Source organism: Entelurus aequoreus, linkage group LG22 (genome assembly GCF_033978785.1).
Source record: "Entelurus aequoreus isolate RoL-2023_Sb linkage group LG22, RoL_Eaeq_v1.1, whole genome shotgun sequence".
In the NCBI taxonomy this organism is placed as follows: Eukaryota; Metazoa; Chordata; class Actinopteri; order Syngnathiformes; family Syngnathidae; genus Entelurus; species Entelurus aequoreus.
Genome location: NC_084752.1, coordinates 28,337,278 through 28,359,779, shown reverse-complemented (window position 1 = coordinate 28,359,779; position 22,502 = coordinate 28,337,278). Strand labels below are relative to the sequence as shown.

Genomic DNA, 22,502 nt, shown 5'->3' with positions numbered 1-22,502 from the left:
AAATTACAAAATAAAGTTTAAAAAACATCTATGTCGTGCGCGCAATACAACTGTGCTGCTTTTATTTTGAAAAGTGTTATTTATGGACGTATGTCCGTGTGTAACCTGTGAGTGAAGGTGCACAGCGACAAGTGATGCACGGTTTACCCCCGAGACGCTAAAAAGAGAAAAGTTGATGACGAATGCCGTGTTTTCAACAAGACATGGACTGCCAAGTATTTATTTACAGAAATTAAAAGGTAAAGCCATGTGCTTAATTTGTGGTACACAGCTTGCTGTGTTTAAATAATATAATTTGAATCGCCACTACACGACGAAGCATGAGGAAAAATACCGGAATCTGTCTGATGAAGCGCGCGCAAGGGAGGCTGATGCGTTGATGGTAAAACTGCAAACACAACAAGGACTTTTTGCCATATTTCACACCCCCAGAATGCAGCCGTCAGGACAAGTTTCGTAATTTCTCACAAAATCGCCAGAAAAAGTAAGGCGTTTATTAGGCTCTTTATTGTTGTTGATCTTGCTTTGTCTTGCACTGGACTTTTTTTTTTTTTTTTGTAAAACTGAAATACACACAATGACAATGTATAAGCTATATGATTCAATCAACACACTGAAATGCAATACACAATATGCAATTGATTGATTGATTGATTGAGACTTTTATTAGTAGGTTGCACAGTGAAGTACATATTCCGTACAATTGACCACTAAATGGTAACACCCGAATAAGTTTTTTCAACTTGTTTAAGTTGGGGTCCACTTAAATTGATTAATGATACAGATATATACTATCAGATATATACTATCATCATAATACAGTCATCACACAAGATAATCACATTGAATTATTTACATTATTTACAATCCGGGGTGTGTGTGTGTGTGTGGGGGGGGGGGGGGGTGTAGGTTTGGTTGTTATCATCAGTCATCAACAATTGAGAACAGAGAAATGGATATTGGAACAACGGTCTGACTTGGTAGGATATATATAGCAAGTAGTGGACATAGAGAGAGAGAGAGAGAGAGAGAGAGAGAGAGAGAGAGAGAGAGAGAGAGAGAGAGAGAGAGAGAGAGAGAGAGAGAGAGAGAGAGATCAGAAGGCATAAGAAAAAGTATCTGCATTTGATTATTAACATTTGATTATTAACAATCCGGGGAGGGTGTTAGTTTAGGGTTGTAGCTGCCTGGAGGTGTACTTTTATTGCGATTTTGAAGGAAGATAGAGATGCCCTTTCTTTTATACCTGTTGAGAGCGCATTCCACATTGATGTGGCATAGAAAGAGAATGAGTTAAGACCTTTGTTAGATCGGAATCTGGGTTTAACGTGGTTAGTGGAGCTCCCCCTGGTGTTGTGGTTATGGCGGTCATTTACGTTAAGGAAGTAGTTTGACATGTACTTCGGTATCAGGGAGGTGTAGCGGATTTTATAGACTAGGCTCAGTGCAAGTTGTTTTACTCTGTCCTCCACCCTGAGCCAGCCCACTTTGGAGAAGTGGGTAGGAGTGAGGTGGGATCTGGGGTGGAGGTCTAGAAGTAATCTGACTAGCTTGTTCTGGGATGTCTGGAGTCTAGATTTGAGGGTTTTGGAGGTGCTAGGGTACCAGGAGGTGCATGCGTAATCGAAAAAGGGTTAAACGAGAGTTCCCGCCAGAATCCTCATGGTGCTTTTGTTGACCAGAGAGGAGATTCTATAGAGAAATGTTGTTCGTTGGTTGACCTTTTTGATTACCTTGGTTGCCATTTTATCACAGGAAAGATTAGCCTCTAGAATGAAACCTAGGTAGGTGACCTCATATTTCCTGGTGATAACAATGTCACCCACTTTTATAGTGAAGTCATTGACTTTCTTAAGGTTGATGTGGGACCCAAACAGGATGGATTCCGTTTTACCCAAGTGTATGGATAGCTTGTTGTCAGCGAGCCAGGTGCAAGTTCTACAGAGCTCAGCACTCAGGATTTTCTCCACCTGTGACTTGTCCTTGTCTGATACCAGCAGGGCAGAGTCATCCGCAAACAAAAACAATTCACAGTCGCATGCTGATGACAAGTCGTTTATGTATATTAGGAACAGTAAAGGTCCCAATATAAGTAAAATTGCATCCAGCTCGTTGAGGTTTTGTTAAATCCGATTGCTCTGAGCTTATCCAACAGTATAGCGTGGTTAACGGTGTCAAAGGGCTTCTGAAGGTCCAGCATGACCATGCCGCAGTATTTGCCCGCGTCCACCTCATGCTTGATGTGGTCGGTCAGATAGAGAAGGCATGTGTCAGTGGAGTGGTTAGTTCTGAAGCCGGATTAGAATTTGTACATGAGTTCATTAGTGGCAAGGTAACTATCGACCTGTTCATAAACTATTTTTTCCATTACTTTCGAAATGGAACTGAGAATAGAAACAGGTCGGTAGTTGCCAGGTTCCAATTTGCTTCCTTTTTTAAAGAGGGGAGTTACTCTTGCTATCTTAAAATATTTTGGTACTTGGCCTTGGTAAACATCAGCTCCACACAAATACACAGCACCACCATCAAACAAACACTGCTGAGTGTTGAAACTATTTCTATGGTGGAAATACACGACCGGGAGCCATTTTAAGTCCTCAAACATCCATTAAATTAGTGCACAAAAATCGTTTTTCAATACACATCTTACTATCAAATTTAGCCACTTTCCACCTTCATATTGAGCCACATAAACACGTTAAACAGTTTACTTACAGACTTATCTTTGCCAAGGCTTGTAAGAGGTAACACAACTTGTCTACTTCTTATTGTCTAATGAACTGAACTAACATCGTAAACCGGAAGTGCCCAAACTGATGACGCGCAGCATTTTCCCATCGCCACAAGGTGTCAGTAATAGTCCACAATCAAACGGGCATAACAAAAACTGTTTTATTTTAGATATGTAATCCTCCATGTTAAAAGTTCAGGCGAGAGGAAAAAATAAACGAGATTACTGCGAACCTCACCCAGTGCGTCTTTTGCAGCTGTTTTATGATTGCTCAGCACTACAAATACATTACACACATACAGTTGTGGACACAATACACTGTACATTATATACCTCAGCTAACTAAACTATGGAAATGTATAATATAATTCATGTAGCAATACGGTCTCACTGCACAGCAGGCCAGCAGTTAGCCGAGTCATTGCGCAATCCATGGTGAGGCTCAACTGGCTGGTGACTCACCGCAAGTCTCTTCTCGGTATTTGAACGGCAAATGTGAAAATTCAGTGATTTTGAATAAAAATAATTTAAAACTGGTGAAGTTAAATGGAAAATAACTTTATAGTATAATCACTGGATACATATAACAATTTAATTTTTTTTTTTTTCTTTTTACATTTTTTTTCTTTCCATGATGGCACGTGAGGCCCCGCCTCACCTGCCTCCCCTGACTGCACGTCACTGGTTCTTATATTCCCTAGCTTATAACATCACAGTAAGTATGTGTATACATTGTTGCTGACTGGAGAAATCAAATTATTATTATTATTACTTGTGACTGATTTATTTATTTGATTCTCATTTTGTTCATTTATATTTTGATTTTATTTTGTGTTGAAAATAAAAATAAAGACATTTAAAAATATATTTTTTAAGAAATATTTTCTTGCGGGCCAACCTCACCCAGACTCTGCATCCAGTGGCCCCCAGGTAAATTGAGTTTGAGACCTTTTTTTTTTTAGAACATTCCATTTGATATCTCAAGGTCTTATTGAGGTGGTCCCTCCTCAAACAGCGGTCACCTTTGTGGGATGGCATCTGTGTGAACTTTTACCTGGTATCTCCAGTCCTTGAATGGGACACCACATGGGAATTGTAGTACCAAAAGATTGATGGTTCCGCTCCCAGTTTCCCCCAGATTTGTTGAAGTGTCCTTGCGAAACATAGTCAAATCCCAGTTAGTCCTATGGCCGTGTCATCATTCTGTACTACCAAAGGCACATTGTAGTAGGATACAGGAATACCTTCATTCATCAATTCTCTAACCCATACACCAGTCCGGGTGAAATGTGCACATGTGTGAAAAAATAAAACACTTACATTTTTCTGGACTGACATTTGTGTGACTTTCCTCCCAAACAACCATTGACCTCCTCTCTCTTTATACAGGATGGAATGGGCAAACTGCGAGTGACCAAAGAAGGAGTGAGACTAGAAGGGGTGTCTGAATTCCTATTGCCTTTATACGTCAAAGAGATTCAATCACGGGGGGTAAGTAAATAAAAAACTTTTTTTTCAATTTTACAACAAAGCTTTACTGTTTCCTCCAGGATTGCCCTTATTTTAGTTTTAGAGCATGTTTGATACACATTGCTACTTACCTTTTTTTGTTACAGTTGCCAAAATGTTAATTGTTGGGGTGTTTTGCTACTCAGAATTACACAAAAATAACAAGCCATTTTTTGGGGCTCGTCTAACCTTTTCATTAGGCCCGCCGAACATCGCACTGCAAAAAGTCAGTGTTCAAAGACAAGAAAAAAAAAATACAAAAATGAGGGGTATTTTATTTGAACTAAGCAAAATTATCTGCCAATAGAACAAGAAAGTTTGGCTTGTCAAGACTTTCCAAAACAAGTAAAATTAGCTTAAAATAATACCTTAAAATAAGAATATTTCCACTAATAACAAGTGCACTTTTCTTGGTAAAAACAAAAAACTTTTTGCTCAATATGTTGAAAAATATTCTTAAATTAAGTAAATGCTAGTGCCATTATCTTGACATAATGATATGCGCTCGGCATTACATTTCTTGAAACCAGCAAACTTATACTAAAAACAAATGTATTGTTCTTAATGGAAAGGCAAGAAGGCAACCGCTTGTTACTCTCGGGGTCTCCTAGCCTCTCAGGCAAATCATATGGTTTAAAAATGCATTTTTCCATCGATAACATGACATCATCGCGCCAAGTGTGTGCTCTTTCAGTCAATTAGTGCGCATATATACAGCCCGGCCCCCGGCCAAAAAAATGTTTATTGTAATTTTGAAGAATTTATCTGAATGTGCATGAACTATTTCTGTTCAAAGTTGTTAGAAATGTCACATGTTAAATGTTTAAATATTAACTGTCAGTTTACTGTACTGTGCCAACTGTACTACTATATGAGTACGTATGTTCTATTGTTTCATTGAAAATAAAACAGCAAAGTCCATTTGGCTGTCATCTGTTTTAATTATGAGACACAATTGTCTCAAAGTCATGATTTGTATTTTTCATGCTTGAAATAAGAAATTATTACTTTAAAAAAGTAGTTTTATACTTGTGAGTGTTGATGACACAGCTTTGCAACAGTTGATATTCTAGTTTCAAGCATGTTTTACTCAATATAGGTCATTAAATCTCAGCTACAATCTGTAATATCTTACTGAGATCATTTAGGACCAAAACCCTTAAAACAAGTAAAACACTATCCATCCATCCATTTTCTACCGCTTGTCCCTTTTGGGCACTATAACATAAAATCTGCTTAGTGAGAAGATTTATCTTATCCGACAGAAAATAGGCAAATATCACCCTTATTTGAGATATGTAATCTTACTTAGATTTCAGTTCTTGCAGTGCACTCAAATAGGCTTGATTTAACCCGGGGGTCAGCAACCCGTGGCTTTCGAGCCGCATGCGGCTCTTTAGTGGAGCATTTTTAAATAAGGATTGAAAATGGAAAACAATGGAGGGAAAAATATATTATTTTGTTTTGTATGTTTTTTGTTTGAGGACAAACATGACAAAAACATTCCCAATTGTTAGAAAGCCCACTGTTTGATATGTTCGTGTGTTTGCTTCACTGATGAGAGTATTTGGTGAACATTGTTTTGTCCTACTAATTTCAGCGGTTCTTGAACTCACCATAGAGTAGAATGTGGCGCAACAGTTTGTTTGCATATAAAATCTTCAACTCCTTCTTTGTCTATGTTTGTCCACCAAAAGTTTTATGCTGTGCGTGAATGCATACAGGTGAGCTTTGTTGATGTTATTGACTTGTGTGTAGTGCTAATCAAGCATACTTGGTCAGTGCATGACTGCAAGCTAATCAATGCTAAAATGCTATTTAGGCTAGCTGTATGTACATATCGCATCATTATGCCTCGTTTGTAGGTATATTTGAGCTCATTTAATATCCTTTACTTTAATCTTCTTTGTATATCATTAGTTTTGCATGTCTCATGACACATTACCTGTATGTAATATTGGCTGCATTTCAGATAGTTGTTTGTGTGCCATGTCGTTCCAGACCACAGCAAACATTACCTAGTTGCCAAAGATTGTAATTAAATCTATTAAAATAAGACAGCCTGCCGTTTCCTTTAACTTGGACACACACATATATATCTTTGGCCATTAAAAGCCAGTCATTTTCAGGAGTTATCTCACCTTTTGACTAGCCTCTGATTTACTAATGGTTTCTAATGTGGTAAAAATGTGTAGAATAAATATTACATTTCAACATTTCTGTCAACGGAAATTTGCTTCAGCCTGCAACACATAGTCATTTTGATAGTAGGCTATTATAGCTAATACAGACACTTACTTCATGTGTTGCCTTCATTATAAGACTTTTATACGGCTGTTCATTTTTTTGCGGCTCCGGACAGATTTGTTTTTTGTATTTTTGGTCCAATATGGCTCTTTCAACGTTTTGGGTTGCCGACCCCTGATTGAACCATTCAAACAAGGACGGCTCATGTATGCAGCACTACCGCCGCTCCACAGTGAGGAAAATGCGTCACAATGAAGCAACAGAAAGAATACTTAAACGATGGCACTACCGACTCTGAAAAAAATCGAAATAAATTGCGAAAATCTGACTTTTAACAGGAATTGTGCAACACAGTATGACTGTTCTGCTCGAGCCACTGCATGAGTCATTGTTTTCTGTCGGACATTTTAAGTGGCGTACGCACTGACCAGACCAGCAACAACGGTAGAATTCCACACGAGTGAGCTTCGTCACGAAACTCGGTCAGATCTTTGTAAGTGAATATTGTGCACAAAGTTACTTAGTCTGTTTTGTATTGAAATTGCTTAATGATGTCTTAAGTGTTTGTGGTCGTGTTTTTGTCTGAGTAACTCTCTGGCGAGGAAAGCTTGTTTAATACATGTAGTGCACAATTTGACCAGTAGGGGGCGATAACGCTAAACATTATTTTTAATTGTGTTGAGCCACATTCATGTTTGATGTAAATGTTTTTTACTTACTAATCATATAAACATCTGTAATTTATTGTGTGAAACCTTCTATTTAGGTAAAATACACGATGGACGTTATACTTCTGTAATGTATAATTTATGTTTGTATTTCTAGTCTTACAAACCTAAATAAAGAAGTATTGTAAGGAAATAAAACAGAGGAAGGAAAATAATTTGAAAGAAGGTACATCTATCCTCAACAAAACTTCTGGAGCTTCTGTTTCTTCATGTTCTTAACTATCAAAGAAGTATCAATCGTCAACAAAACATCAGGGGTTGTGTCATCTTCATGCTGTTTACTATCTGTCTAGCTGCAGACGCTGCAAAAGAGTAGTAAATGTATTCGCCCATGTGTTTACTTTGTAATTAGGTAAACACAATCTCAAAGGAATCGAACCTGCTGAGGCACTTTCTGACGAAAGATTCTTATTTTGGTGTCCGGCCCCTGAGCTCTTGGGCTCTTGAAACTGCATTATGTAGTTGATAGCCCTGTCCTACGGGCTCTGTCTCGGGCTCCTCTCCAGCCCAGAGCCGAGGGAGGGGCCCGGCTCTGCCAAATAGGTGCCCGTTACGTCATGGGGCCCCTACGGGCTCCCTGGCCACAGGACACCCAATCCCTCCTAGCTATGGACAAAAATCAATGCACCTAGGAAATAAGTTCCGGTCATACTTAAAATGACAAATAGTGTAAATATTGTTATTAATGTTTCTGTTACTACATTAAATAGAAAATGAGTGTGAGTAAAAAAGTAGTGTATTTCAAGTTTGGCTACTCTTTGAGATTTGTCTTCAAACAATATAAACTCACAGGGCAAAACAAATGATGGCGTTATTCTGCATGGAATGTGTTATCTTATTTATATTCAACTCTGTACTTAGTGTCTCCAAATAGCCTACAATAAAACAATACGTACACTTGCTGTTTTATAATACTGAGTTACTCATTTTAATTGCCAGTCATTTTTTTTTGCCTGCGCATCTTACATAGGTGGAAGAAAAAGTAGTTCCCACCAATCGCATTTCATTTAGACGAGACATCAATGATTTACTTACTTTTCCCTGTGGTCCTGTTAATGGTATACGGTAAATTACCGACTATGAGCCGCTACTTTCTTCATACACTTTGAACCCTGCGGCTTATTCGATGGAGTGGCCAATTTATGGATTTTCCTTCGGTGACGGCCATAATATAAAGAATTAAAAAAATAAAATAAAAACTAGCAAAAACACTGTTTTATTGTTTGTGCTATGGCGCTATTTTTGGGACGAATTCGCTCACTGCAGCCATTGCAGTATCCTTCCATGTAGTGCTTTCAAAAACCGGAAGTAGAAGTGTCGTTTAGTCTTTTAGCCATCCATAGCGTTACTACGACTATGGATTATTCATTCATCACTCCAGGCAACGTTTTACGTTTTACAGTATGACTAAAACTGTTTATACTTACTAAACAGTCCCATCTGCAGTCTGTAGGAGTGTTTTCATACATATGTGTATGTGTTATCGTAATGTAATGGGGCTACTGTCGTTAGGATTAGCTAATATGATACCACCTTTATAAGTGTTTGTGTTGAGATTATTAACTTACAACTGTATTTTTTTTGTGTTATTTCAGTTTCACAAATTCCTCAGTAAATTCACCAAAACACCACCGTGGAGTTAATAAGTCTGTTTAGGTGATTGGAGAGCTTGCTTCCGCAGCTAGTGGGTCCATGACGATGACTTCTGTTTTATCTGATCAGCCGTTTTACTGCCGTGTTACAGGCACTGTTTGGAAACAAATAAGGTATACATATCAAATCAAATCAACTTTATTCATAAAGCACATTTAAAATGTACCACAGGGGTAGCCAAAGTGCTGTACTATGGGCAGGTTAAAATATAACACAAGAGAAACGAGCAAGCACACCACAACACAAACAGAGCACGATAAAAAATACAAAATAAAAAAATAAATAACATATTTACAGAATCTTACTGCATTAATAATTCATTTAGTAACGTAAATATCTGCTGCTAATTGTCCGGTGCGGCTAATATATATTAAAAAAAAAAGTTTCTAACAAAATTTAGTGAGTGCGGCTTATATCCCGGTGCGCTGTGTAGTCCGTAAAATACGGTACATTATCTCAAATAACTAAAGTATCAAAGGTATCAATATTTTGATTTGAAAATGGATATTAGAGCATTAAGACCTGGTATCAGCTAAATCGATATTTTAATATCGATTCACATGTCACAAATTCAAAAGACACTACAGTTTTGACCGACACTACAGTTTTGACCATAAAACTGTAATTTCCTGACTACTGATTGTTATCACAGCTACAGGGCGGCTTGCTAACATATTCGGCTTCAACTCTGCCCGGCAGGGGGCACATATTCGCTTAAGTAAGCGAACCGAAGGTGCTGAAAAGCCGGGGGCTAACTAGCTAAATGCTAGCTCAAAGCCGTCGCCAAGCAACCCAAAGCTAAACAACCAAACCGAAAGAGTTTGACATATTTTAAACGCTTCTAACCACACAAGTGATCTACAAGAAAGACTGACACAGCTCTGGCCGGTTACGTGGAAAATAAAATAAAATAAAAAAACACCATAGAGATTATTGCAGAAGCTAACAACACAAACGGCTTCACTTCGCTGCCGAGCAACCATGAGCACAACAACGGGGAAATACAGCGTACCGGAGGTGGATCCGGACTTAAAAGAGTTAGTAGGAACACTACAAAACAATATAAATAAGACACAAAGCAATGTCGACAATCTCCTGGAACAGATGATCAACGGTGTACAAAAAGATGTTGCAGATATCAAGAAAAGATGATCAAAGGTGTAACAAAAGATGTTGCAGATCCCCCAAAACAGATGATCAAAGACAGACAATAACCTCGAAAATATATGATGGAATTTAGAAAGTTCAGAGGAGAAATTAAGATTCTCTGTGAAGACAAACAAAGCATTAAAACGGGAGGTGGAGAAGCTGAAAGAGGAGAATGCAAAATTGCGCCAACAGTCGAATGCCAAGCAGCAAGACAACACCCATTGGGAAAAGACCAGTGTTGTGGAGAACATTAAAATGCAGATAAAAGCATTGTGGCAACTAAATAACACTGATTTGAAGAACTTCAGGGAGGAGATGACTGCATTGAGACAAAAGCTCAATACCAGACAAGATGTCACCAATCTGGGGAGTATCAGTGTTTTGGTAAACATCAAAAAGAAAGTGGATCACTTTAAACAGAATGACATCATCATCGCAGGGCTACGCATTAATCCTCGATCCTATGCAAGAGCAGTTGAAAATAGATGACATGGACGCTGCTTCAACACAGCAACAAGTGGTCAACTTTCGGCAATCAAAGGTAATTGATGTCGATTATTAACACCATTGTTAAGATTGTTAACAGGAAATCCAAAATGGCCCTGCTGAAACAGGGAAAAAAAGCTGAAGGGCACAAATGTGTAAATGAACAAGCACCTCACTAAACGCAATGCTGAATCGCCAAGAAAGCACGAGACTTGAGGAAACGGGGGAAAATTCATAGAACTTGGAGCGTCAACTGCAAAATCTACATAAAGCTGAGTGGAGGTCCACAAGCAAGAGTCCTAGTTGTCAAAGACATCAAGGGTCTGGACAAATATCAGAACTCCCAGCAATGATAATGGAGTCTGACGGAAAACAAACATTGACATTCACAACAAAATTTCAAGGCTCGGGGGATTACCGAACAAGAAGATCTTCACTCAGGTGCACAATCATCTACACTTACAGACATTCATGGAGCAACAAAACAATTGGTGGACAGGAATGTATGGAACATAGATCACAATAGATAAAGATCCAGATACGATTTTTTTTTTTCATACCAGGAATCAGTGTTTTTATTATACAGACAAACAATATAATGGAAACATTAATCGAAATCGACAACAATTAATTTAAACAGCAGGAGTTTGTATGCTAACTACAACAATGTGAAGCATTTTTGGAACAATTCAACGATCCCTTAACCGTTCAAACTACAGTACTAAAGTACAAAGAAGACCAATTATGATGAACATCTTGAACCTTTTTTTTTTTAGGTATTTAATATGTGTTTCCTTACTTATGGTACATCATGTATTTATTATGTATTTATTCACTGTTCTATTACAAACAGAGAACAACAGAGAATAAAACAGAGAACCTGCTTGGCACTCAGCATCAAGGGTTGGAATTGGGGGTTAAATCACCAAAATGATTCCCGAGCGCGGCCACCACTGCTGCTCACTGCTCCCCTCACCCCCCAGTGGGTGGAACAAAGGGATGGGTCAAATGCAGAGGGTAATTTCACCACACCTAGTGTGTGTGTGTGACTATCAGTGGTACTTTAACTTTAACAAGGAAATGGGATACTATTGCAATGATATCAGAAGGGGTGGGATTAAATAAGCTCTGCTTCTATCTACTACTTTTCGGACATGCTGTAATGAAACAACTGGAAATAAGGGATGCATTACATTGCATCGTATGCACGTTTCGAAATAAACAAACTGAACTCAAAAAAACTGAAACTGAATTTGAGCTGATCCAACAATTGAAGCTGTTGTATCCCATATAAGTACACAGTGGGGTTGTACGGTATACTGGTGTTAGTATAGTACCGTGAAACTAATGAATCATTTTTGGTACTATACCGCCTCTGAAACATACCGGTCCTGCACCCACCCGCGCCCGCGTCGTGTCATTGCTGGTTTACGAGCAGACGAGCATGTTCGGCAGCGCACAATCACAGAGTACTTACAAGCAGACACAGTGTGTAGACAGAAAAGGGAGAACGGACGCATTTTGGCTTAAAAACTAACGATAAAGGTGAAGTTATAACACTGAAACACCCTCAGGAAGAGGTGCTTTAAGACATGGCTAGCTAGATAGCGGCGAACATCCATCCACTGTGTTTTAGCTACTTCTAAATCACTAATCCTGGTCTCCATGGCGACAAATAAAGTACGTTTCTTACAAGTATCATCCCTGCAGGACGAGGAATAGCTAAACATGCTTCACTACACACCGTAGCTCACCGGCGTCACAATGTAACAAACGCCATGGGTGGATCTACACCTAACATCCACTGTAATGATATCAAGTACAGGCACATATCTAGTCGATCCTACTATGATTACGTTGATATTTTTTGGCATCATAACATCTTCTTTTGTGTTTTTAAAATGTATATTATGTTTATAAACTCAGGAAATATGTCCCTGGACACATGAGAACTTTGAATATGACCAATGTATGATCCTGTAACTACTTGGTATCGGACTGATACCCAAATTTGTGGTATCATCCAAAACTAATGTAAAGCATCCAAACAACAGAAGAATAAGTGATTATTACATTTCAACAGAAGTTTAGATAGAACATGTTAAAAGAGAAAGTAAGCAGATATTAACAGTAAATTAACAAGTAGATTTATAATTCATTTTATACCACTTGTCCTTCATAATGTTGACAAAATAATAGAATGATAAATGACACTATATGTTACTGCATATGTCAGCAGACTAATTAGGAGCCTTTGTTTGTTTACTTACTACTAAAAGACAAGTTGTCTAGTATGTTCACTATTTTATTTAAGGACAAACTTTCATCAAGAAACATGTTTAATGTACCCTAAGATTTTTTGTTCAAATAAAGCCAATAATGTAATTTTTTTGTGGTCCCTTTTATTTAGAAAAGTACCGAAAAGTATCAAAATAATGTTAGTACCGGTACCAAAATATTGGTATCGTTACCACAGTAGTACACAGTATTTTAAATAACTAGGAAATGTTCTTAGGGCTTGTTTTAAAATATTTATATTTTAATTTTTAATTAAATAATTTAATATAATTTCTACGTGTACAATACAAGTCTTATTAAGGGATATGCGGGAGGTGTGAGTGTGTGTGTGTACCTCTTGTACAGGAAATGACCTTGTATCAATTAATTCAACATATCTCTACCAACACAGTTTTGTCATTGATCCTGTCAGCTGAGTTAATATCAAAACCCGTGTCACACAGCTTGTATGTGTGTGATGGAGCCCGTTAAAAGGACAATTGATTACAGGTTTATAGTAACTTTTATTTTCTATTCACTAAGAAAAACATCCATTTGAAGATGATATAAAATGACTGCCGTCTACTAACCAACGTGAACATTGCAAGCCCAAATTTTGATATCCTGTGAAACCGGGATTTATTTTCAGCACTTTCACAATAAGCAAAAAAATAATAAAAACTGTCTTCCAATCATAACGTCTTCAGATCTCCTCTGCCATGTGATCATTGCAGCTCTAGGATATCATTACCCCATCTATCCATTGCAGCGTTTTATCTGTGAAAATGCTTTCAGCAAAAGGATGGAGCAGTGGGACATCAGCTGAAGGGTTTGGAGGATGTAATTGGATTGGATGTCCTTTCAAAGCACCCAGACATTTTGGAGTAGAGTGGGCCAAAGACATGGTCGAACTCAGCCAGTTGGCGCAACAAGCACGACAGGGGTACTTCTATATTTAGCTACTACTTGCCTTACAATGTGAAATAGATGTTGGATGGTAGCTTACGGCGAGGACAACAACAATTTGATGTGGATAACATGTTTACTTGGCATACAAATGTGTGTGTGTGTGTGTATTCTTGTATTTCTACCCTTACAAATGAGGACCGGTGAACAAGTTAGGACCGAAATCATGGTCCCAATACGAAGAAACCATTGCCTCTAATAGAGAATGTCTCATTTGCACCCCTGGTGGTGAACTCTGTCAAGAGGAAGGTGGTCACAAAAAGGAGGGATTTTTCTAATTGACTGTGTGTCGGTTTTAAAAGTGCTCTCCCTCTGGTCAACATATGAATTAACAAGTGTGTGTAAGAATTTGAAATGCGCCCCCTTTCGCCAAAACGAATAAAACAAATACAATAAATATGTATATAAAGACCTACTGAAATAACTTGAAGTAAATAATGAAGATTAGAAACCAATTACAAACAAAAAAATTAAAAAAAAATAAAAATGAACTAAAAGCAGTCTTTTTCTCACAATGTGTCGACTTTTTTCTTATAAAATTGGGAAGAATTTCTCATATTCTTTCTGTTTCTGTAATATTGCAATATTTTCCCGTAAATTTATTACTTTTTTAACGTAAAATGATTAGTTTTTTAAAGCAAAATGGTGACATTTGTTGTATAAAGTTATGAAGTTTGTCATAATGTTGCCAAGTACAATACCGATTATAAGTTTTCTTGTAAAATTGTGACTTTTGTCGAGTAAAATTACGACTACTTTCATAAAATTGCCAAATTTTTAAGCTTGTATTGTAAAATTGCGACTGTTATTGAGTAAAATTTCAACATTTATTATAATATTGCACAAATGTTCAGTTTTTCTTGCAACATTTTGACTTGCGTTGAGTAAAAGTATGACTTTTATTATAATACTGCCAAAATTTAAAGTTTTTCTTGTGAAATTCCAACTCATTTTTCACTACAAACTTTTTTATATTTGCATAGTATATATATATATATATATATATATATATATATATATATATATATATATATATATATATATATATATATATATATATATATATATATATATATATATATATATATACACATATATATATATATATATATATATATATATATATATATATATATATATATATATATATATATATATATATATATATATATATATACACATATATATATATTATTAATGTTGTAAATACAACATCTTTATATATCTAGAAAGGGTGGTCCTAAAGAGAGAGGCATTTTTCGGAAGTCTCAAGAGTGTAATAAATACAAAAATGGACACATGAGGACTTTGAATTTGACCAATGTATGATCCTGTAACTACTTGGTATCGGATTGATACCCAAATTTGTGGTATCATCCAAAAGTAATGGAAAGTATCAAACAACAGAAGAATAAGTGATTATTACATTTTATCAGAAGTGTAGATAGAACATGTTAAAAGAGAAAGTAAGCAGATATTAACAGTAAATGAACAAGTAGATTAATAATATAATACCACTTGTCCTTAATAATGTTGACAAAATAATAGAATGGAAAATGACACAATATGTTACTGCATACGTCAGCAGACTAATTAGGAGCCTTTGTTCGTTTACTTACTAATAAAAGACAAGTTGTCTTGTGTGTTCACTATTTTATTTAAGGACTTAACTGCAATAAGAAACATGTTTAAGATTTGTTGTTAAAATAAAGCCAATAATAAAAATTTTTGGTCATCCCCTTTATTTAGAAAAGTACCGAAATGTACCGAAATAATATTAGTACTGGTACCGGTACCAAAATATTGGTATCGTTACAACACTACTACCATCCGAGCCTCGACGCCCCGATCTTCCAAAAATGCACGGGCCAACTGTTTATTTTGTGTAAAATATTTCTAAAATCCTTTCATTCAGGGTTGTGGTTTCTTGTGGGACATTCGGAGTTTATTTTAAAAAGAGTAAAACAATAAATAAATAAAAACAGCCGCCTAAATTCCTCCGTGTGCGTTTGCATTGCGGCTGCGTTTCCACTTAAATCAATGTGTCAACAGCATTTTTACACAGATCAAGTAGAGTGGGACAGGAAGACACCCAACAAAATAAATCCAATGCAGAATAAAACGCTCCCTGTTAAATAATAGCTTACTTGTCCATGTTAAAAGCACAAAAAGCAGGTAAAAAAAAAGAAGCAAAGCCCAGCAAAAACAACCTTCTTTTTTGAATTTATTTAAATAATTGTTTCGCGTAGATGAGCAGGATTTCTCCAAGATAATTTGTTTGTGATGTCACTCCTGCGATTTGGCAGAGCTGGACCACGTAAAATGAAGCAAAAATCGCAGCAATGCATTGCAAACATTGCAGCAAATTATTTTATATTGAGTGAAATAATAACTGCTGTGCTACCTCAACCTACGAGGATCTTTGAGTTCCACAGCCAAGATCGTAACTCAGAATACTCGTATCGTAAAGCAGTGCCATCAATTTAATCCGTGCCAGATTTTAACATACAACAACAAACAATGCAATAGTGGTACAAACAACGACAGTACAGTAGTTTGTAAAGAAATCAATACTATATTCAGATATTATATACTGTATTATATAAATATACAATATTAGTGTCTACTCAATTTTTTATTAAATTCTATTTTATCAGTCTGATTGTTTTATTGTCCTCCTCTTTCTATTTTATAACGCCTTAATTTCCCCACCCTGACACAGGAAGTTGTCTGAATCCAATAGAATGTACCATATTTTTCGGACAATAAGACGCACTTAAAATCATTTCATTTTCTCAAAAATCGACAGTACGTCTTATAACCCGGAGCGCCTAATGTACGGAATAATTCTGCTTGTGCTTACTGACCTCGAAGCAATTTTATTTGGTACATGTTGTAATGATAAGTGTGACCAGTAGATGGCAGTCACACATAAGAGATGCGTGTAGACTGTGAGGCCAGTAAACAACGCCAAAACTTGAAATGTTCCGTTGAGAACATAGAACATTACACACGGCGCTCAAAAATCTTTCAAAATGTTTTAGTACAACATTTAAGCCGCACCGCTTGATGGATTGTCGGCCCATTACGGCTACCGGAGTCAGAAGTACGAGTTTTATTATGGTGCGTGTATAAGGATCACAAAACGTCACCCATTAGCGGACACTTTATCTGGCGTTTTATTTTGCAAAATTATGCAAAACCAACTTTTCTTACCTTCTGGTACCTGCTGATCTGTTTTTGGGATCTGCATAAGTCCTGAAAATGTGCGCACGTCCGCCATTGTAGTCTGTGCCGATACCGTAGTCGATATGCTTCTTCTTTTTATCTATCTTCTTGTAATGGGACATTTCTAATATAAAGTAGCGTAAAGTTCTAACTTATATCTGTCAGTAGACTCACGGTGGAACCGCTAAAATGTACCGGTGTAGTGAGTTTACATTATTCACCCAAGGAACTTTAGTTATTAGAGAGTTCCGGTCGGACGGTTTTTTTCACGCGACACATTTCTGGCGTTGTTGTTGCACTAGTGAGCCACAGATGAGAATATGCTGCTCTGTTATTTATTTCTGTAAAGTCTGAATGTCATTAAAACAGTTAGCTCCATCAATTGACATTCCTTCGACACCCGTCCTTGCACGCTACACCGCTACAACAAAGATGACGGGGAGAAGACGCTGTCGAAGGTGGGCCACGTAAATAAGACCGCCCACAAAATGGTGCATCCGTAATAGACGCTCAGAAAGCTACTTGAAGATGATCTGTAAAACATAATCTATGCAACATTTTGACCAAAGAACCACCATTACATGTTATGTAGACCACAAGGAAGTGTTTTACATTTAGAAAAAAATCCTAATATGATCCCTTTAATGTGCCTTATAATCCAGTGTGCCTTTTGTATGAAAATAGACCATTCATCGGTAGTGCGCCGATGGTCTGAAAAATATGGTAGTACAAACAACTACAACACAGTGATAAAATACAGCCTTTACCTTGGACTGCGACCGTGGTAAGGAGAAATGTTTCATGTTGGTGGTTGGACATTTTTTCTACAGAGCTAAAGCGGTGATTCACCCTCTCTGAGCCGGGAGCTCTCTTGAGAGGTGACACTCTGAATGCTGGTTGTTCATCCAGACTTTTAGAATGGACTTCTAAAGTGTCGCTTTCCAATGTCACATGTACCATCAACAACTTCTCCATATTTCCGTGACTAAAAGTAGTTTTTTGTTGTAGTAGCTGGCTCCATCAGCTTGCTGACTGACTACCTTCACTTTAATGAATATCATCTACCGTATTTTTCGGTCCATAGGGCGCACCGGATAATAAGGCGCACTGCCGATGAGCGGGTCTATTCAGGTCTATTTTCATACATAAGGCGCACCGTGAATTGAGTAACGTGTTGAAAGTTGAAAAATTTAATCGGGTGTTACCATTTAGTGGTCAATTGTACGGAATATGTACTGTACTGACGCGCCGTTTTGTGGGCGGTCTTATTTACGTGGCTCACCTTCGGCAGCGTCTTCTCCACGTCATCTATGTTGTAGCGGTGTAGCGTGCAAGGGCGGGAGTAGAAGAAGTGTCAAAAGATGGAGCTAACTGTTTTATTGACATTTAGACTTTACTTCAATCAATAACGGAGTACCAAAATGGATGGGTGGATCTTCTCATACGTGGCTCAATAATGCAACATCCCGTGAAAAACCGTCCGACCGGAACCTTCTAATAACTAAAGTTCCTTGGGTGAATAATGTAAACTCACTACACCGGTATGTTTTAGCGCTTTGATAGCGAGTTTACTGACAGATATAAGTAAGAACTTTACACTATTCTATATTACAAATGGCAACAGCAAAGGATGAATGTCCCATAACAAGAAGATAGAGAAAAAGAAGAAGCTTATCGACTACGGTGTCGCCACAGACTACAATGTCGGACGCGCGCACATTTTCAGGACTTATGTAGATCCCAAATACACATCAGCAGGTACCGGAAGGTAATAAAAGTTGGTTTTGCATAATATTCTGAAACAAAACGCCAGATAATATGTCTGCTAATATGTGCCATTTTGCGGTCCTTATACACACACCATAATATTACTCGTATTGTTAATGCGCCTACAATTCATTAATCGGTGTGGCTTCATAGTTTACCGAAGTCGTACTAAAAACATTTTGACAGATTTTTGAGCGCTGTGTGTAATTCTATATTCTCAATGGAACTTGTAAAGCTTTGGTGTTGTTTACTGGCGTCACCTTGCAGTTTACACGTATCTCATTTGTATGACTGCCATCTACTGGTCACACTTATCATTACACCATGTACCAAATAAAATTGCGAATTATGCCGTACATTGGATGCTTCGGTTATTAAGCCCAGTGTTGATTTTTGAGAAAATTAATAAATAGGGTACTTATTTTTCACAGCACTGTTCTTTCCACTCACTTTCTCAGTTCCCATGGTTGGAAAACAAATATATGTCGATCAGTAGCGAAAAGTTAATGCTGGCGAGCAGACCGGATGTTTTAAAGCGGCTCTTGCAGCGTTTATTGTACATTTAGTACGCCCCCTAGCGGTGCGAAAGCTTGTAACTTAAATTAATCATACAAATTAAGCTCATATGTTTAAAAAAAACTCGTAGGTTGAGATGCCACTGTATTCTGGGGTGATACATAAATGGCTGATGGCCGCTATAGTCAAGGTTTATAACACTACTTTTCTCTGCAGGGGGAAATGCTGGGGCTGCCATAGACTGCTAAGACAAATTTGACTGTACTTACTCTTGATATTTAGTGCAGTCGTCCGTCACTACATCATACTTCAAATATTGCGGCTTCAGGACATTTGCAGATTAAAACAATTATATTATTTTTTAAAGCATATTCTACCGTATTTTCTGGACCATAGGGCACAGCAGTATATACATTTTCTAAATTGCATAAATTAGCCACACAGACTACAGTATAAGCCGCAAATATATTTGTTGTTGAATGAGTTATTTACACAAAAATGTTTTTAAATGTTTACATACATATGTTAATTGTTTCCAAACGGTGCCTGTAACACGGCAGTAAAATGGTGATCAAACAAAACAGAAGTCATCGTCATGGACCCACTAGCTGCGAACGCTAGCTCTCCAATCAGCTGAACAGACTCAATAACTCCACGGTGACGTTTTTGTGAATTTACGAAACTGAAAAAATACAAAAATAATGCAACTGTCAGTTAATAATACTAACTAAGACACTCGTAAACGTGTTAGCATATTAGCTAATTAGCTAACAACGCTATCTTCAATACATTATGATTAAATAAATAAATGATAAATGAACGTACAAATATGCATGACACCAGTCCTACAGACATCACATATAGAATACAATAGAAAGTACTTTATTGATCCATGGGGGAAATTCAGCACCACGGTTCGCTCACAATAAACAATAAACACTTAGGTATTTTTTACATGTGAATAATATAAACACAGTCTAGTATACAGCATTATTCATATGTGAATGATATAAATACAGTCTTTTATACAGCGTTATTCAAATGTGAATAATATAAATACAGTCTATTATACAGCATTATTCACATGTGAATAATATAAATACAGTCTATTATACAGCATTATTCACATGTGAATAATATAAATACAGTCTATTATACAGCATTATTCAAATGTGAATAATATAAATACAGTCTATTATACAGCATTATTCACATGTGAATAATATTAGACTTAAACTTAGACTTAGAGTTCCTTTTATTGTCATTCAAATTTGAACTTTGCAGTACAGATAAGAACAAAATTTTGTTGCATTAGCTCATGGTAGTGCAGGATAGAAGAGCAATAAGGTGCAGATATAAATAAATAGATTACTGTACAGATAAATATATAGCACTTTTGCATATGCATCCACATTTATGGATGTATGTCTTTATATTCCAGCGAGTTAATCCATCTTTGGGTGGAATTGAGGGGATTATTTTAATGCGTTCAAGAGTCTTACGGCCTGAGGGAAGAAGCTGTTACAGAACCTGGAGGTTCTGCTACGGAGGCTGCGGAACCTCGTTCTAGAGTCCAGCAGTGAAAACAGTCCTTGGTGGGGGTGGGAGGAGTCTCTGCAGATTTTCTGAGCCCTGGTCAGGCAGCGGCTTTTTGCGAACTCCTGGTGGGAATGTTTAGTTTGTAAGAATTGTTTTAGTTATACTGTAAAACTTAAAAACTTTGCTTGGAATGATGAATGAAGAATCCATTCCAGTAGGAACGCTAATGACGGCTAGAAGACCGAACTGCAACTGTACTTCCGGTTCATAGCTCAGTCTAAACAGAAGGGTAATGCAGCACCTGCAGTGAGCGACTTTGTCCAAAAGATGGTGCCCTGGCACAAACAATATTACACATATTTGCTTTGTTTTTTAAAGCTATTTATATTATGACCAACACAGACGAAAAAGCCAGTAATTAGCCGCAACGTTTTATGAGCTGCAGGGTTCAAAGCCTAGGAAAAAAAGTAATGGGTTATAGTCAGGAATTTACGGTAATTGTTTTTAGCCTAAATTAAGTGTTACATTAAGTTTGATTGTCAATAACAAATCCCTACGTTGGTGAGCCTTTGACACAAGAGATATCCAAAGACAGCCGCGGGATGTAGCCTTGGACATTCAGTGCGCCACGTCAGGCTTACTGAGACTGTTATCGGCTATCAGCTATCAACAACTCTCCATGCGTAATGGAGATAAACTCTCTTGATTCAAGATGCACTTCATCTTCGACATCAATAACACAGCTTTGGCTTGAGCGATGCACGTCGACAATGAAGGACACGCAATGCTAACGAGACACCATGCTAACAAGCAACAACACAGTTAAAGATTGTAGCTGCGACACATGCCTGTGGTTTCAGCACTTGAAAGGCCATTTCTAACTCGTAGGAATCACCCAGGATGTGACAAAGTATTTCCACATAGTGGTCGTGTTTTAGTGGCTGGGCAACGGCAATAGCAATGATGGATGGAAGATCCTCCGGGGTAACAGTAATTATTGTAATGTACAGTAGAACACACTCAATGCTACACTATTGGGTGAAACGAGCGTAAAGGTGACTATATGGGTGTTATTTCATGTTTAAAAGCCTCTAATGTAAAAAAAAAAAATGTATTACGAGGTTGTAAAAAGTTTTTTATGGTCCATCCATCCATTCATCCATCCATCCATCTTCTTCCGCTTATCTGAGGTCGGGTCGTGGGGGCAGCAGCCTAAGCAGGGAAGCCCAGACTTCCCTCTCCCCAGCCACTTTGTCCAGCTCCTTCCAGGGGATCCCGAGGCGTTCCCAGGCCAGCCGGGAGACATAGTCTTCCCAACGTGTCCTGGGTCTTCTCCGTGGCCTCCTACCGGTCGGACGCCTAGGGAGGCGTTCGGGTGGCATCCTGACCACCTCATCTGGCTCCTCTCGATGTGGAGGAGCAGCGGCTTTACTTTGAGCTCCTCCCGGATGACAGAGCTTCTCACCCTTTCTCTAAGGGAGAGCCCCGCCAACCGGCGGAGGAAACTCATTCCGGCCGCTTGTGTTATGGTTTAAAAGGAGGAGTTGACGGCAACAGACACCAGGGATAGTTGTAGCTCTATAGATGTATTATATATAATCACCATATATATATATATATATATATATATATATATATATATATATAATAATAATCAAACAATAGAATATAAACTAAGGAAAGGGAGTGTAAACTAGATCCAAAAG

At 37.6% G+C, this 22,502-nt stretch overlaps 1 protein-coding gene across 1 annotated transcript in view; it reads left to right on the top strand.

Moving 5' to 3' along the window:
- LOC133639463 (zeta-sarcoglycan) overlaps nt 1-22,502 on the top strand; it is a 945,127-nt gene that overhangs the window by 629,967 nt on the left and 292,658 nt on the right. Inside the window, exon 3 of the mRNA XM_062032766.1 lies at nt 4,121-4,222. Within this exon, the coding sequence (XP_061888750.1) occupies nt 4,121-4,222 (102 nt within the window). The remainder of the gene's footprint in view (nt 1-4,120; nt 4,223-22,502) is intronic.